General features: G+C 47.9%; 1 protein-coding gene across 2 annotated transcripts in view; it reads left to right on the plus strand.

Moving 5' to 3' along the window:
• Positions 1–13826, plus strand: part of SNX29 (sorting nexin 29) — a 559063-nt gene that overhangs the window by 455612 nt on the left and 89625 nt on the right. For both annotated transcript variants that reach the window (XM_057748481.1, XM_057748484.1), the window contains one exon: positions 4968–5108. In XM_057748481.1, coding sequence (XP_057604464.1) covers positions 4968–5108 — 141 coding nt within the window. The remainder of the gene's footprint in view (positions 1–4967; positions 5109–13826) is intronic.

Genomic DNA, 13826 nt, shown 5'->3' on the forward strand with positions numbered 1-13826 from the left:
TGAACTGGGGAGGTGAAAATGAATTGAATGGGGAAAACAAAGGAGGCCAGAAGGGCAACTGGAGGCCTGCTGTAGTGGCCCGGGCAGGAGCGGGGCTGACTCTGGAGGTGGGCTCAGCAGGCCCTGCTGTTCGCTACTTGGATGTGGGGGAAGGAACAGCACTGATCGATGCCAATGCCGGATTTCTGGCTCAGGCAACTCAGTGGTCCTTTCGCTGAGAGAGCGAGGTGCGGATCCTGAGTGTGGATGTAGCATTGTCAGCTCTGAGTCCAGAGTTCACATCAGAGCCCCAGACTAGAGATGAAAATTTGAGAATCATTGAACCTAAAAGTGAAATGTGCAGACATGGGAGTGGATGCTTGTGGAGGAGAGAGGAGGGGCCAGGGGAAAAATCTCCACCTTCAAGACATGGACAGAAGAGGAGGTCCCCACATGCAAGGCCCAGAAGGGGCCATTGGAGAAGCAGGAAGGACTCAGCGCTTTCGTGGAGTGAAGCATTTGGCTCTTGAATGTGTTATGAAAAATGTAGAATCATAATTTATAACTCACATTAGAGTTGCCAATTTTTATGGTTATGTGAGAGGTTTTTAAGATGTGTATTGACATTCACTGATTGCAGATTATAAGAGCTATTTATCATTGGAGATTTTACTCTCTGGGCTGTTCTTAACTCTTGTAATTTTTTAAAATGCATTGATCTCTCTCCCACTGTTTTCCCTTGCGGTGTAGTTGCTGCATGTCCCTGGAAGGTGTGAGGGCCTATAAAAAGCTGATGAAACATCCCTCGTATGTTGTACCCCCAGAGTGTTCTGTTGATTAAAGTGAAGAAGGTTTATGCCCCAGTTATGCTTATCCCATCTGGAGGTCTTTCCATCCATTTGGGCCGATCTCAACTCTGGCCCCTCCCTCTTTCCCCAAATCAGTTTGCCGGTGTATGTGATTCCATTATATACCTGAGGACTCTCCATACTGCCTTGCGAGCAGGTGCTGTTAAATCAGCTCCATTTTATAAAAGAGGAAACACATGGGGAGGAGGAATAGTCTGTGCTTTACTTCAAGGGGCCTCCAAACTGCCCTTTGTCTTAGTGCACTTGGGCTGCTGTAACAACTATAAACCATAGTTCTGGAGGCTGGAAGTCCAAGATCAAGGCACCGGCAGATGTAGGGTCTGGTGAGAACCTGCTTCCTGAGCTGTCTCTTCACTGTCCTCACCTGGCAGAAGAGGCAAGGGGTCTCTCTGGGGCCTCTTTTATAAGGGCACTAATCCTATTCATGAGGGCTCCACCCTCATGACCCAATGCCACTACATTGGAGGTTAGGATTTCAACATGTACATTGGCGTGAGGGGAGGCACAAACATTCAAACTGTAACACCCACTCATCAGAATCACCAGGAAAGCTTTGGAACACTAGGTCCCAGATGACTGCTGTGCCCCACCCAAGGGCTGGTAATATTGGGAAAGCACTGCCCCTCTCCATACTAGGTTTGGGTGTGTTGGTAGAAAAATAATAATGAGGACTTCCTGAGTATCTAAATCAGGGATCAGAAGAGGTTTTCTGTAAAGGGCTAGAAAGTAAATATTTTCAGCTTTGCAGGCCGAATGGTCTGCTGCAGCTGCTCAGCTCTGCCATTGTGTTGTGAAAGCAGCTATAAACAATAGGTGAACAAATAGGCGTGGCTGGATTTGACCCACGGGGCCATAGTTTACCTCCCCTGATCTAGATAATTAGTTTTGTGCATGACGATCAGATAAGTGATTGATTTTGCCACTCTTCAGGGCATCTTTGGACTTGTGTAAGAATAGACTGCAAGCAGATACAGTCCATTCAAGATGTATGGGAGCAGAGCTGCATTTGGCCAGTAGTACAAAGACCTCTAAAACATTAGCTTGAACAAATTAGAGGTGATTGTTTCTCTTCTGTTAAGAAAAAGTTTTGGATAGTCTAGTATTTGGTGTGGTGGCTCCGTGATGTTGTCAGAGACCCATGGTCCTTCTGTCTTTCTACTTCCATTCTCACGATCAGCTCATGAGCATAAAATGACCTCTGGAGCGCCTGTCGTCACATCTGTGTTTGAGAAAGAAAGAAAAAGAAAGGGAGAAGAGTAAAAAAGGCACTCATCAGCTGAGCCAGATCTCTCCTAATAGCTTTTTTTTTTTTTTTTTTTTTTTGGCTGTGTTGGGTCTTGATTGCTGCATATGGCCTCTCTCTAGTTGGGGCGAGCAGGGGCTACTTTTTGTTGTGGTGCACGGGCTTCTCAGTGTGGTGGCTTCTCTTGTTGAGGAGCATGGGCTCTAGGTGCATGGGTTTCAGTAGTTGCAGCACTTGGGCTCAGTAGTGGTGGCATGTGGGCTTAGTTGCTCCACAGCATGTGGGATCTTCCTAGACCAGGGCTCAAACCCATGTCCCCTGCATTGGCAGGTGGATTCTTAACCACTGCACCACCAGGGAAGTCCCTAAGAGCTTTCTTAGAAGCCCCAAGCAGTGATTTTTGCTTATATCTCGTTAGCCACTCTTATCTGCAAGAGACATAGGAAAATGCAGTTAAATTTTTTTTTCTCTGAACACATTGCTATCCCCAGAAATACTGGGGGAAAGTGAATACTGAGTGGGCAACTAGCACTTGCTGTGACTTGGGAGGACCCAAAGAATGGCCCAGATGTGCTGCATTAAAGTCCCATGAGCTCTGCTGGGTTTATTTGCTAACTGATCCATCACATCTCGGTCTGTGGAGACTGAATGCCTGAAGTTCCTGTTCTCCACAACTAGCCAGGCCTTTCCAGATGCTTCTGGGGTCTAAGGTATCCTTCACTGTTTTAAAGCAAACCCTTGCATAATTGTGTTAACAGTCCTATTAGTCATCCTAACACTGCTTGAATACCTAGTGCCAGGAAACCTTTTGAGACATGCCTTTTCCTCTCTGGGCAGCTTTGGCTGCTATCAAGTTCTTTCCTAATGAAATCTGTCTTTGTCTAGTTTCTGTCTGCTGGAAGTTTGCTTCCTGGAATCATCCAGAACACATCATCTTGGTCTTTCTGCTTCCTCATTACAGCCTTCAGAGCTCTACCTCCTCTATCCTGAGGCTCAGGTTATCACCCTCCAGTGTCTTCCATCTTTCTTCTGATAATTTGGTTGTAAATCAGCTTCTAGGGCCTGTGCTTCTAAACCTGAAAGTGTGTATGAGCCACTGGGGGTTCTGGTTAAAATGCAGATAGGATAATTAGGGAGTTTGGGATTGACATGTACACACTGCTGTATTTAATGGATAACCAACAGGGACCTACTGTATAGCACAGGGAACTCTTCTCAATATTATGTAACAACCTAAATGGGAAAAGAATTTGAAAATGAATAGATACATGTGTAAGTATAACTGAATCCTTTTGCTGTACACCTGAAACTGACACAACATTGTTAATCAACTATACTCCAATATAAAATAAAAAGTTTTAAAAAAATGCAGATTCTGAATCAGTACACCTGAGGTGGAGCCTGAGGTGTTACATTTCTACCATCTTACCGCATGATGCTGATGCTTTCTGGTCCACAGACCACACTTGGAGAAACAAGTGATCTGGGCCTTTCCAAACCTGTTTCAGTTCCTCTTTTAACAGGTCACAACCAAATCCTAAGTTGGTGTGGTCAATTTAGAATAGAGCAAGACTTGTCAATTCCTTTATTCTATAAATATCATATAGCTTTTAATGAGGCGTAAATAGTACATAGGCATTTTTGGTGGCCCTTTCACATTATTCACTTAGCTTGAATTTACTAAAACCTATAAATCTTTGTCCCATAGGCCATTGCTGTGCTGTATCTCCTCTGTCTTATACTTACAGTGTTGGGTTTTTGGATTATACTGATTTTTTAAAATTTCATCATGTTGCATTAGACTCTTTCCTCAGGCCAGTTGAGATCACTTGATATCTGTCATCCAGTGTATTTACTGTCTGTCTTAGCTTGGGGGCTTCTAACAAACTTGGTAAGCCTCTGTTTCTCCATCTAACTCCACTGGAAACTTCCATCCATTGATTGGAATTCTTCGGTTTAAATTCTCCTTCCTTCATCTTATTTACAAGAATATTGTGAGACCTTGATGGTCGCTAGGGATGCCTACTTTTATGGTTAAAGAGATTTTAAGATTTGTATTGACATTCACTGATCGCAGATTACTATAGCTGTTTATCATCGGAGACTTCGCTCTCTGGACTGTTGTTCACTCTTGTAATTTTTTAAAATGCATCGATCTTTCTCCCAGTTCTCTGTTTTGCCTTGAGACATAGCTGATGTGTGTCCCTGGAACGTGTGAGGGCCTGTAAAAAAGCAGATGAAACAGCCCTTACATTTTATACCTCTAGAATGTTCTCTTGAGAGTCACATCTTGATTACAATAAAGAAGTGTCCTGCCCCAGGTGTCTTTATCCCATCTTGATGTGACCTTCCATCCAGCTGGGCTGATCTCAGCTCTGGCCCCCTCCCTCTGTCCCTCCCTCCTTCTTTCCCGAGGTGATCCCACCCCCTCGCGTGCTGGGCTATGTGATCCTAGGCACAGCTGCAGGGCTTACATGCCCAACTGTGCTCCACACCAGCGTGGGAGGAGGTGCTGTTCATCAGCTGCATTTTACAGAGGAGGAAACACACGGCCAGTGAGGATGCATGGCCTCTCAGGCACAGTCTGTCACTGCTGAAATACGCATGTGACAAAAGTATGACAGCTGCATCTCTGAAATTAATTGGGATGTCCAGCTCTGCTGATACTGGGAAGCTGACGTACAGCGTGTTATTCCTGCAGCCTGCCTGATGGAGTGATCTCTCATGTACCCACTTGTGCACTAAGTACACTGAGTCCCTCCTCTGTGCCCAGCAGAGCTGGTTTTCATGGGGAGAGCATTGCCAGAATCCCACTCCTTCGTAATGAGAGTTTTAAGAGACGTTTACATTTTCTTTCTCACTCCTTTTCTCAAAAGGTCTACATCCGGATAAAAGATGACGAGTGGACCGTGTACCGGCGGTATGCGGAGTTCAGGAGTTTGCATCACAAGTTACAGAACAAATACCCTCAAGTGAGGGCCTATAACTTCCCACCCAAAAAGGCCATTGGAAACAAGGTAGGTGCTGTCACTGCCTGGGGGCCAGGCACCTCCAGCTGGTGCCTCTGTCTTCTCCTTCCATTGGGGATTTAAACATATGTGCTCCTGTTTTTAAATATATGTTTATTTTATTTATTTACTTATTTTGGCTACGCTGGGTCTTAGTTGCTACACATGGGATCTTCGTTGCCACATGTGGGCTCTTTAGTTGCAGCACGTGAACTCTTAGTTGCAGCATGTGGACTTCTTAGTTGCAGCATGCATGCAGGATCTAGTTCCCCAACCAGGGATCAAACTGAGGCCCCCTGTATTGGGAACACGGAGTCTTACCCACTAGACCACCAGGGAAGTCTCTGTGCTCCTTTACATAACTCAAAAAGTTGGCTAATATGAGACATAATAGGAACGAAGAAAACAGTCACCCATCATTCCACCCCCGAGAGACAATCCCATTGTGTTTTGTCTGTGTCTGTCCTCTCACTCCTCTAGGGCAGGGGCTGCCGAACCTGTTCAGTTAAAAGACCAGAGAGCAAAGGTTTCGGTTTTGCGCACCGTACCATTTCAGCTGAAAATACCCAGCTCTGCCGTCACGGCAGCAGCTGCAGACAGTGTGGATGTATGTGGGCGTGTCTGTGTGCCAGTAAAACTCTATTTATAAGAGGAGGTGGCAGCTGGATCTGGCCTGTGGGGCATAGTTTACCAGCTCCTGTTTTCAACCAAAAAAAAAAAAAAAATGTTTTCTACTTTTCATCCAGGGTTGTCATGATATTTATTTGGACTTAAGAATGTGTAGTTATTTCCCAAGCAGGGCTTTCTCAGAGGAGCTCCTTTTATTATAGGGTTACTACCTCATGAAGGTTAGTCACTGAAAATGACCCAATTTGTTCCTGTGTATTCATCCAAGTAGCCAGGAGAAGGGAGGCGCTAGCTCTCCACTCACCTGCTGGTCAGTTAGCGTCCATCTATTCATCCAGCCAGCATTTACTGAGCACCAGTTAAGTGTCACAGTGCAAGGAGCACCGCAGATGACAGCCGAGCCGGACACCAGGGCCCGGTGTGTTGTCCGCTTCAGCTGGTCAGCATCATTTCATCTGTCACGTTTGCAGCTGTTCTCCATCTTGGCTGCTCTTTGAATCACTCGGGAAGCTTTAAATAAAATCTCTGAGACCCGCCCACCCCCACCCTGAGTTCATCGGTCTGGAGTAAGGGCACTGAAGGATTTGAAAGCTCTCCAGGTGACTCCAGGATGCAGCCAAGCCAGAGAACCCCTGGCTTCCGGTCACGTGGGTGACAGAGACACTTCATCTACTGCAGTATATTAACTAGCTTGGCAGGGACAGTGGGGTCAGATGCAGTAACGTGGACCCTTCTCAGGATCTGGGAGAAAGCAGGCCTTGGAGGGGGGCATCCCTCTACTCCTGTGGTTCTCAGAGCATGGCCCCCGGCCAGCAGCATCGGCCCCACTGGAGCTTGCTGGGAATGCAGATTCTCAGGCGCCCCCCTGCATCTGCTGGAACATAGGCTCCGGGGCTGGGGCCCAGCACGGGGGACTTACCAGACACTCTGGGTGGTGCTGAAGCACAGGAAGCATGGGGACCACAGCACTATCACATGGACGAAGCCTGCAGATTCCATTAGCCGTGACTTCCCTAGCTTTTCTCTTGAGGAGGCGCCTTGCCTAGGATTTCCTGCAGTCTTCATCATAGAAACACCAGAGCCAGTTTCCATAACCCGCTCCCCACACTTGGGAATTCCAGAGAGAAAACTGTTATTGACCGTTACGTTTACATGTTCAGAGAGTTCTGTGTTTAAACCAGATTGGAAATCTGATCACATCAGGGTCTGCTGGAACATAATGTAAACAGTTATGAAGCAGGTTTATCTCAGGCCCAGAATAAATCTGTCGTGCTTTTTTTTTCTGTTGAAGAAAAGTAGAGTTGAGCCCATAAAAACAGAAGACTTAGAAATTCTACCCTTGTTCATAGCAAGGAGTCCAATAACTCCTATGAAGAGCGGGGAGGGGTGGGGACTTTATACTGATTTAATCTAATGACATGCAGGCTCATACAAATGTTGGGACCCATCCAGAATGTCAGAATGTCATAAAACAAAATTCTACGTAACCAACAATTATCACTGTAAGACATTCTCATTTGCAGAGAGCATTGCACTTAAACTGTCCTTCCACCACACCTGCAGGGAACGCGGCCTGTCTGTGTCTCACTAAGGGAATTAGTTCAAGGCTGAACTGGGAACGTGTCTGTCTTTCACTGTGTTTTCACTTCCTCCGACTGTTGTAACAAATTCCCACACATGCAGTGGTCTAAGACGATTCAGGTCTCTTATCTAAAACCAGTCTCACTGGGCTAGGATTAAGGCCTGGGCAGGGCTGCATTCCTTCTGCAGGCTCCAGGAGAGAGTCCGTTCCTGGCCTTTTGCAACTGCTAGAGGCCCCCACATGCCTTGGCTTGTGGCTCCCTTCTGTCTTCAAAGCCAGAATCACATCACTCTGGTCTCTGCTTCTGTCAGCATAGTCACACCTCCTTCTCTGACTCCTCTTCCTCTAATAAGGACCCTTGGGATCACAGTTCCCCTCCCAGTTGCCCCCCCCCCCCCCATCCCCGATAATCTCTGATCATCTTCTACCTCAGGTTCTGCAAAGTCCCTTTTGCTGTGTAAGGTAAGATGCACTCAGGCTCTGGGATTAGACTGTGGACACCTTTGGGACCCACACTTGCTGAAGGATTTCTCTGCAGCCCGAAGGACCCCCCCCCCCCGCCCAACTTCACTTCATCTCTCCTCAAGCCTATAGCTACGCACAACTTACTTAAGACAAGAACAAAGCTGCCAAGAACACCACCAGTCCTAAGTATGCTGGTGTGCGAGGCTCAGGCTTAGTGAGATGACGCACAGGCCTGAGGAGGCGGGGCTTTCTGGAGTGATGTGATTTAGAAAGAGCGTGAAACAGTCCTCTCTCTCCTGTGCCAGGAGCAGGGACCGCGAGTGAGCTTCCCCTCTGAGGTGCGTCACCCGCAGCTCTGCTCCCAGTCCTCCCGTCCCTGTCAACCCGGGACCGACCTTCAGCAGCAGTGGCCTTGTCGCCTGTGAAATCTGTATCAGTAGGGCACCCAGCGCAGCCCTGTTTGCAAATAAATGAGCTTGGAATTAATGGTACTATCTTGGTGGGCCTGGCCCAGTGATGGCCCGCTTGTACACGTGCACGGGCTGGTTCTTAACTAGATCTTTGGTCCTGCCCCCCATGGTCAGGGGTGGATCTGACAGTTTCCTCTCTCGCTCCGGAATCTGACAGCTCAGAGACGTCTCGGGGCCTCAGCCTCTTGTCTCGTGTGTGCGGCCCTTTAGCTTTTAATTGGCTGGTCAGGTTCTGACTGTAGTTTGATTTCCTGTGCTTCCCTCTCCCCGTCCTCCACCAAAGTACACTTTGGCTGCTGCCCAGGACAGATATGAGGATTTTCAAGGGCAGAATGAGTCAGGATTCAGGACTTCAGTGCCCAACAGAGGCTAACGATGAACTCTTCTTAAGAGACCAAGCTTGTGCTGGCTGCAACTGGGTCTAATTGCTCAGGGTACCTCTTTGATACCCTGAGGGCAGGTTTTCTAGAGAGCTTTGATTCTAATTTGGCCCAGAAAAATGTATCACATCAGAATCTTTTCTTTGATCAGATCACTTCTACAGTGAAACGCTTGCCCACTTGAACCATTTAGGCACATAGACAAGACATCCTTAGGTAGATTGAGTTACATACACCTTGTTGCTCTAAGCCTTGGACTTGTTAAATGACTCACTCCAGAATTCACAGTCCTGGACAGTATTCAAGGATACATTAAACATAGTGTAGCCTTTTAAAATTCATCAGATGAGCATCTTTCTAGCCTGAATTTCTAGATATTTCCCCATCTTTCAAAGTAAAATGTGATCTTAACCCTAGTTTGAACTTTTAAAAAATTGTTTAAATTTATACATTTTATAGTTTCTGGATGCAAGATTTGTCTTCACCAAAGCATTTCTTTTACCTCAATATGCCACTTATGTGTTTAGTTATAAATGTGCAAGGTGCCCAGATCACTCACTAAAGACATCCGTGTCTTCATGTACCACATCCAGCCCATCATGTTAAAATAGTTTCCTGATTCTCAGTCCACCACTTGATGAAATTTATTCTTTGGTAACTGAATCAAGCCACAATAGTTGAATATTAAAATTACTCATTAATTATTAAATATCATATGCACAGGGCTTGTATCAGTCAGGATAAGCTTGGTTAGGCTGAGATAACAAACAGCACCATGGTCTCGGCAGCCCACGCCAACCAAGGCTCATATTCAGTGTCCATTGTGGGTCATCAGTTAGGAGCTCTGATTCTCATAGCATCCGGGGCCCAGGCTGCTGGAGCCTCTTCTCTGTGTGTTGCCACAATTATGGCAGCAGGGGCAAGGGACAGAGGCAAGTCAGATGCTGGTTCTTAGAGCTTCTGCCTGGAAGTGATACATGTCAATTCTACTCGTGTTTCATTGACCAAAGCAAGTTACACAGCCCTGCCTAACACCAGGGGGGGCAAAGGAGTCTGCTTCCACCACATGCCCAGGAGAGCCAGAATCTTCACAGTTAGCTCTTGTGACCCCCACAAGGGTGGCATTTCTCTTGAGCCACGTGACTGAGCAGGATTGAGATAATAACACAGCTCCACCAACCCACAGCTGGAGGGCCAAGACCCGTGGTCTCCGCCTCCAAACAGTCCTAGCTCACCTGCCTCCCTCCATCCCATCGATTACTCTGACCTAAGCCACTGTCATCTCTGGCATGGGGCCTACAAGGACTGCCTTTTTCCATTCTGGCCCTACCTACAGTCCCCTTCCCACACTGCAGCAGTGATGTCTGTGCAACATCAGTCCAGTTGTATCGCTGTTGATTAAAACCCACCAGCAGCACCAGTTAAATTCAGGACTCCTTGCCATGACCTGTGAGGTGTCCCCTGACCTGTGCCCCCCTCCCTCCCCTACCTTAGCTCAAGCTCCCCTCCTCTCCCTCTATAGACCCAGCCAGTCTGACCTCCTGAGACTTCCATGCGGTTCTGTAGCCTTTGCACCTGCTGTTCCCTCTCCCTGGAACCACCTTTCCCCTGTCTCTGCGTGGACAGCTCCTTCGGCTCATGAGGTCTCCGCTCAGTTCCAGTCCTTGGAGAGAAGCCTTCCCCAGGACCCTTGTCGGTGCCACACTCTAGCCCGTTACTCTGTTTTCATTTTCTCCCAGCCTCTGCTGGCACATACCATGAGTAGAAGTGATTCCTTTGTGTACTTGAGTAGCGACTGTCTCTCTGCACTGTCTCTCTGCATGGAAGCTCGGGAAAGAGGGCCTGGGTCTGTTTCTGTTCACTGCTATCTCCAGCTCCTAGTGTAGAACCTGGCACATCGGAGACACGCGTGGCCTGAATGAATGAATAAGTGAGCAGAAAATAAATGGGAATATGTCCCTTTTATTTTCTTCTTTACTTCACCAGGTCTTGGCACAAATTCAAAAAAATCTGAATTCCCAAAGTGAGTAGAATAACTTTCAGGGGGTCTTTGGAGGTTGTTCCCACTCCACTTTTGGCTGAATATTTCTTGCAGGCTGGGCAAAAGACTGGCAAGCCTTTGCAGACAGGGAAGCAGGCTGCCTAGCAACCTGAGGGCGTGGCCCAGAGCTCCCTGTCCGAACGACTTCACTGGCATAGGTGGAAGATGCGTTTTTGATGATGCTACTAAAAGTCTGCATTATTGCTCAGTGAGCAAATGAGAATTGAGGGACTGTCATTCCTTCTTAGGATAATGGAGTCAGTCTCCAAAAGTTCATTTGGCACTAAGGCAAGGCAAATCGCTTTCCCCCAAGCTGCAGATAATTCAGCTTGTTGGAGAAATTATGCATTAAAATTTTCATTAAAAACACATACACCATTATGCGGTGGAGAAACTGACGGGCACTCGCTGAGCTGAGGAAAGCGCCTCTGCAGCTCCTGAAAGGCGTAGGTTTCAATGCAGCCCCGGAGACGATGGCAGGACCCTGGCAGAGGGTGGAGACAGCGGTGGGAAGTTGGAGCTGATGAATTCTTCCACTTGGCAAACATGTTGCAAGTGCAGGGGTGTCATGCTAGGTCGGGGAGTCAAAGATGATTTAAAGTGCGGCCTCTGCCTTCACAAAGGTCACAGTCTTGTAGGCAGAAAAACTAGTGAATCATGTGGGCTGGAGGAGGGTCCCAGTGCACTTGGAGAAGAGCGAGGAGGGGGAAGCAGAGCTGCTCTCTGCAGGAGAGAATGCTCAAAGGGCCAGCAGGAGTCCTGGTGGTGAATCTCACATGAGGGAGCAGGCGGGGACACAGGCAATTCTGGGGACCTTCCCTGTTTCGTGAGCTTCCGTTCCTGTGCAGAGAGATGAATGCTACTCAAGTACACAGTTCACAGTTCCCGTCCTCTGTGCGTCTGTCTTAGCCTCCTATGGCTGCCTTAACAAATAGCACAGACCTGGTGGCTTGAGGCAACACACATTTGTTGTCTTATAGTTCAGGAGGTCAGAAGTCTGACACAGGTCTCACTGCACTAAAGTCAAGGTGTTGGCAGCACTCATTTCTTCTGGGGGCTCCAGGGAAGAATTTGTTTCCTGGCCTTTTGCAGCTCCTGGTGGCTTCCTGCATTCCTTGGTTTGTGGCCCCTTCCTCTGTCTTCAGCTCTGCGTCTCTCTGACCATTCTTCTGTAGTCACATCTTCAGCTGACCACAGCAGGGGAAGGTTCTCTGCTTTTGAGATTAGATGTGGTCCAACCAGATAACCCAGGATCATTGCCCCATCTCAAGGTCCCTAATCACCTCTGCAGAGTCCCTTTTGCCACATAAGATAACATAGTCACAGGTCCTGGAGGTTAGGGTGAGAACATCTGTGGAGGAGGCATTATTCCACCAACCTCACGCCTCTTTCCTTGCCTGGAGTAGAACACCATTACTGTTACCTCACTTTACAACTGGGGAAACGGGGACACCGGGAGGTGAAGTGACTTGTCCAAGGTCATCTTGCTCAGCAGTGTCAAGGCTGATGTGCGTGCCCCGGCCTTAAGCCTTCACCCTCTCACCACAGATCTGCTGCAGAGGACCCTGGAGGGCGGGTGAATGTAGATTATTTAGCCATTGCCCAGTTGGTGGACATTTATATTGATTCCATAAGTCAGGATCTTAGCCTCATTGGTGTAAAAATCAGGGAGCAGGTGACACTGCCCCCCCCCCCCCCCCGCCCCCGCCCTGGTTGCCTCTCCCTTCTGCTGAACCATCCAGGCCTCACACTCCACCCACCCTCACTTAGCAGCCATTTTTGGAGCTAGAAGGTGCTGCCTTCACGGCCAGCCTGCCAGCTTATAAACTTCCCTGATAACCTGAGTGTGTGGAGAGTCAGTCACTCATTTGTGTATGTATTCGTTCTGCAGGACTTTGCCAACCCTGAGAGTGAGAAAAAAAAAAAAAAAAAAAGGAAAAAACGGTTCTTACTGGTTCACTACTTCTGTGGCCTTGGGCAAGTTATCTGACATCTCTGTGCCACAGTTTCCCTTCTGTGTAACACGGATGGTCCTGGCACTTCCCTCCTAGTGACGTTATGAGGATTTAAGGTGGAAACGTTTCTATAGTGCTCACAACTGTGCCTGCCTGTGCTGAGTGCTGCGTGTGGGTTTGTTAAAGGGGCGTGTGGTCTGGTCACGAAATGGAGCAAGCAGACAGCATAAGCGCATCCCCACCGTAAAGGATGCTGGGACTCCGGGCGCGCACAGTGGACGAGCCTGACATAGGTGGTCCGTGCAGAACCCCCACGCCCTGTGTTTCTGTGTACAGCATTGCCAGCCATCGTGTGCCCGGCTGGTCATGTACCCTGGAGGCTGTATGTTCATTTTCTCATCATGCAGTTGTTACCAAGCCCTGTAGAAAAACATCTTACAGGTGAGGAACAGGTGAGGAACCCGGGCTCAGATGCTGTAGGCATCCCACCCAAGGTCCCATGGCTCCTATCAGGGATTGAGTCAGGCTCGTGCTAATGGCACTGTGCCTCCTGGTTGAGAAGCCGCTAAACCCGCACCCAGATCTGGGGGCTGGTACTGCAGGAAGTCACGGTTACCACAGGTTTCTCTGTGGAGATGCAACATCTCAGGGGCTTCCGCCAGAAACACCCTCATGTGCAAGAGGATCCAGAAGGCAATGTGGATACCACCACCCGATTGGAATGGAGACACAAGGAGCTCAGACACCAGTCCCCGATGCTGAAGTCTTTCCAGAGAGAAGTTTAGGAGAGAAAAGAAGCTCCAGCCGAATGAAGCCATAAATGCAAGCTTGTTTCCCATTTGACACTCTGCCAACTGCTGTGTAAATAGTCCTGGTACTTAATGTATTAAACAGGAAGAAGAAAGAAATTGGGCTCATGATACATCACACGTTTGTGTTTCTCTTTAATACAGTAAAAGCCTCTTAAGATATTTTCTAGGAGAGCAGTTGCAGAAGTCATCTCGCCAGAAAACTTGTCTCAGGAGAGAGGCAGTGCTGAGCCTCAGACCTGGACTGTGTATACGCCTGCATATGCGCTGTGGACGTGCATTTAGTACGTGGGGGGTTCTTGGGAGGACTTTTCTGTAACATCAAATTAAAATCCAATTTTAAAAATCAAAGTCGTTTTACGAACGAATAATCCAGAGCCTGCAGCTGGAGGTGTACT

This window comes from Hippopotamus amphibius, chromosome 9, assembly GCF_030028045.1.
Source record: "Hippopotamus amphibius kiboko isolate mHipAmp2 chromosome 9, mHipAmp2.hap2, whole genome shotgun sequence".
NCBI classification, from domain to species: Eukaryota; Metazoa; Chordata; class Mammalia; order Artiodactyla; family Hippopotamidae; genus Hippopotamus; species Hippopotamus amphibius.